This window comes from Calidris pugnax, unplaced genomic scaffold (assembly GCF_001431845.1).
Source record: "Calidris pugnax isolate Ruff unplaced genomic scaffold, ASM143184v1 scaffold278, whole genome shotgun sequence".
NCBI lineage: Eukaryota > Metazoa > Chordata > Aves > Charadriiformes > Scolopacidae > Calidris > Calidris pugnax.
In genome coordinates this window covers 98643-101982 of record NW_015090988.1, presented here as the reverse complement: position 1 = coordinate 101982, position 3340 = coordinate 98643, and the positions used below count along the sequence as shown (strand labels likewise).

General features: G+C 65.3%; 2 protein-coding genes and 2 non-coding genes across 4 annotated transcripts in view; 2 read left to right on the top strand and 2 right to left on the bottom strand.

The window, feature by feature from the left end:
- The window catches only part of LOC106894975 (histone H2A type 2-C-like), a 9197-nt gene that overhangs the window by 4302 nt on the left and 1555 nt on the right, over window positions 1-3340 (bottom strand). The window lies entirely within an intron of this gene.
- On the top strand, window positions 105-178 carry TRNAN-GUU. Its single transcript has one exon. It is a non-coding gene; the product is annotated as a tRNA-Asn (tRNA).
- TRNAG-GCC lies at window positions 345-415 on the bottom strand. The gene has a single exon. It is a non-coding gene; the product is annotated as a tRNA-Gly (tRNA).
- Window positions 2512-3127, top strand: LOC106894976 (histone H2B 5-like). The gene has a single exon (XM_014954033.1). It carries the CDS (start codon window positions 2531-2533, stop codon window positions 2909-2911), a length of 381 nt encoding a protein of 126 aa, XP_014809519.1. The 5' UTR covers window positions 2512-2530; the 3' UTR covers window positions 2912-3127.

Here is a 3340-nt window from a genome sequence, read left to right as displayed (position 1 = left end):
CCCCCCCCCCCCTTTCCCCGAATCATTTTTTATTTTATTTATTATTTCCACCCTTTTCTCCCCCAGTTTGGCAGCGGGGGGGTTGGGCGGGGCCGACACGGCGGGTCTCTGTGGCGCAATCGGTTAGCGCGTTCGGCTGTTAACCGAAAGGTTGGTGGTTCGAGCCCACCCAGGGACGGGAAGCGTGATTTCTTTTATATTTCTTTCTTTTTTGACGTTTTATTTGGCGGGTGGGAGCGGGAAGCTGCGCCGAGGTCTTTTCTTGTGTTGCGGATGGAAAAAAAAAAGCTGGAAAAGGGATAAAATGCGGAAAAAACCACTCGGATGGGGAAAAAAGAGTAAGTTGCATTGGCCGGGAATCGAACCCGGGCCTCCCGCGTGGCAGGCGAGAATTCTACCACTGAACCACCAATGCTCCCACTGGGTGTTCGTCACGAGACCCAAAAATTATAGAATTAAGCCCAAAAGGTGTACACGGCGCGGAAAAGCCTTTGTGCCTGAGATGTGCTATTTGGGACGCCGCACTAATTAAAGGTTAGTTAATCAAACCGCCCCGCGGCGGGGGATTTGAAATTTGGCGCGCTCGGCGCTGATTGGCCCGCTGTCTGGCGGGTGGGCGGGGCCTGGAGAGGAGTCCCAGGAGCTGAGCAGAGACCCCCAGGGACCCCAGGCCCAGCAGGGACCCCCAGGGACCCCCATAAACCCCAGGGACCCCCAGGTCGAGCAGGGACCCCAGGGATCCCCAGGGACCCCCATAAACCCCAGGGACCCCAGGCTGAGCAGGGACCCCCAGGAACCCCGGGGACCCCAGGCTGAGCAGAGACCCCCAGGGACCTCCAGGCATCCCCAGGCTGAGCAGGGACCCCCAGGGACCCCAGGCTGAGCAGGGACCCCCAGGGACCCCAGGGACCCCCAGGCCGAGCAGCAACCCCCAGGGACCCCCAGGCCGAGCAGAGATCCCAAGGACCCCCAGGGATCCCCAGGGACCCCCATAAACCCCAGGGACTCCAGCCAACCCCGGGCACCCCAGGCTGAGCAGAGACCCCCAGGGACCTCCAGGCATCCCCAGGCTGAGCAGGGACCCCCAGGGACCCCAGGCTGAGCAGGGACCCCCAGGGACCCCAGGGACCCCCAGGCCGAGCAGCAACCCCCAGGGACCCCCAGGCCGAGCAGAGATCCCAAGGACCCCCAGGGATCCCCAGGGACCCCCATAAACCCCAGGGACTCCAGCCCCAGCAGGGACCCCCAGGGACCCCAGGCCGAGCAGAGAACCCAGGGGACCCCAGGCCAAGCAGGGACCCCCAGGGACCCCCAGCCGAGCAGGGAACCCCAGGAACCCCAGGCTGAGCAGAGACCCCCAGGGACCCCCAGGGACTCCAGGCCGAACAGGGACCCCCAGGGACCCCAGGCCCAGCAGGAACCCCAGGGACCCCCAGGAACCCCAGGGATCTCCAAGAACCCCAGGGACCCCAGGGACCTCCAGGAACCCCAGGGACCCCCGGGGACCCCCAGGGATCCCCAGGGACCCCAGGGACCCCCTGGGACCCCCAGGCCCAGCAGGGACCCCCAGGGACCCCCATAAACCCCAGGGACTCCAGCCCCAGCAGGGACCCCCAGGGACCCCAGGCCGAGCAGAGAACCCAGGGGACCCCAGGCCAAGCAGGGACCCCCAGGGACCCCCAGCCGAGCAGGGAACCCCAGGAACCCCAGGCTGAGCAGAGACCCCCAGGGACCCCCAGGGACTCCAGGCCGAACAGGGACCCCCAGGGACCCCAGGCCCAGCAGGAACCCCAGGGACCCCCAGGAACCCCAGGGATCTCCAAGAACCCCAGGGACCCCAGGGACCTCCAGGAACCCCAGGGACCCCCGGGGACCCCCAGGGATCCCCAGGGACCCCAGGGACCCCCTGGGACCCCCAGGCCCAGCAGGGACCCCCAGGAACCCCCAGGGACCCCAGGCCAAACAGGGACCCCCAGGGACCCCCAGAGATCCCCAGGGACCCCCAGGAATCCCCAGGGACCCCAAGGAACCCCAGGGACCCCCAGAAACTCCAGGGACCCCAGGCCCAGCAGGGACCCCCAGGGACCCCCAGGCCCAGCAGGGACCCCCAGGAACCCCAGGGACCCCCAGGAACCCCCAGGAACCCCCAGGGATCCCAGGTCGAGTAGGGACCCCCAGGGACCCCCAGAAACCCCAGGGACCCCCGGGATCCCCAGGGACCCCCAGGGCCGGAGCCAGGACCAGCTCCCTCCTCCCCCCGCCACCACCCGCTGCTCAGCGGCATCCAAAAACCGCGCTCTGATTGGTCAAAACCCCCAACCCTCAGTGTCCAATCAGAGCGCGCTCTTTGGAGCCGGGCGGTTCAGCGTGCGCGCGCGGGGGGGGAGGCGTGGCTCGGAGCGCGGCGCGCCGTCTCAGCCAATGAGAAGGCGCGGCGCTGGGATACCTCATTTGCATACGGCCGGTATAAAAGGGGGCGGCGGCGACCGGTTCCTCTTTCATTCCCGAGACTCCCCAGCCCCGCAGCGCGATGCCCGAACCGGCCAAATCCGCCCCGGCCCCTAAAAAAGGCTCCAAAAAAGCGGTGACCAAGACCCAAAAAAAAGGGGACAAGAAGCGGCGGCGCAGCCGGAAGGAGAGTTACTCCATCTACGTCTACAAAGTGCTGAAGCAGGTGCACCCGGACACCGGCATCTCCTCCAAGGCCATGGGCATCATGAACTCCTTCGTCAACGACATCTTCGAGCGCATCGCCGGGGAGGCCTCGCGCCTGGCCCATTACAACAAGCGCTCCACCATCACCTCCCGGGAGATCCAGACCGCCGTCCGCCTCCTCCTGCCCGGGGAACTGGCCAAACACGCCGTCTCCGAGGGCACCAAGGCCGTCACCAAATACACCAGCTCCAAATAACGCCGCCCCGGAGGGAGAAACATCTAGAGGTGGCCCCACCGAGGAGACCCCCCCCCTTCGGGTTCCTCCTCGCACCCAACGGCTCTTTTCAGAGCCACCCCCTTTTCTCACCCAAAGAGCTGGCGTCGCTTCACCCCTTTTTAGGGTTTTTTATAAAGATTGGGACCGTTTGTGGGTCGCGTGGGGGGTCGGGGCGTTTTAACCGCTGGGTTTGAATCTGGTTATTTTATTTTCACTAAAAAAAACAGTGATTTTGGGGCTATAGTGGAGCTTTTTTTTCCTTCTCCCCCCTCCCCTGGGTTGTTCCGCCGCCGCTTTCGCCTTCAAACCGTTGCTGCAGCGCTCTGATTGGTCCGGAGGGGGGATGACGTCATTGCGTGGGCAGGTTTTCCCTCAGGTCCGTCTCGGGGCTCCAGAAAGCGGCGGGGG

Bases quoted from the DNA above. Each gene is read 5' to 3' on its own strand.
- LOC106894976 (XM_014954033.1), top strand. From the start codon at position 2,531: ATGCCCGAACCGGCCAAATCCGCCCCGGCCCCTAAAAAAGGCTCCAAA.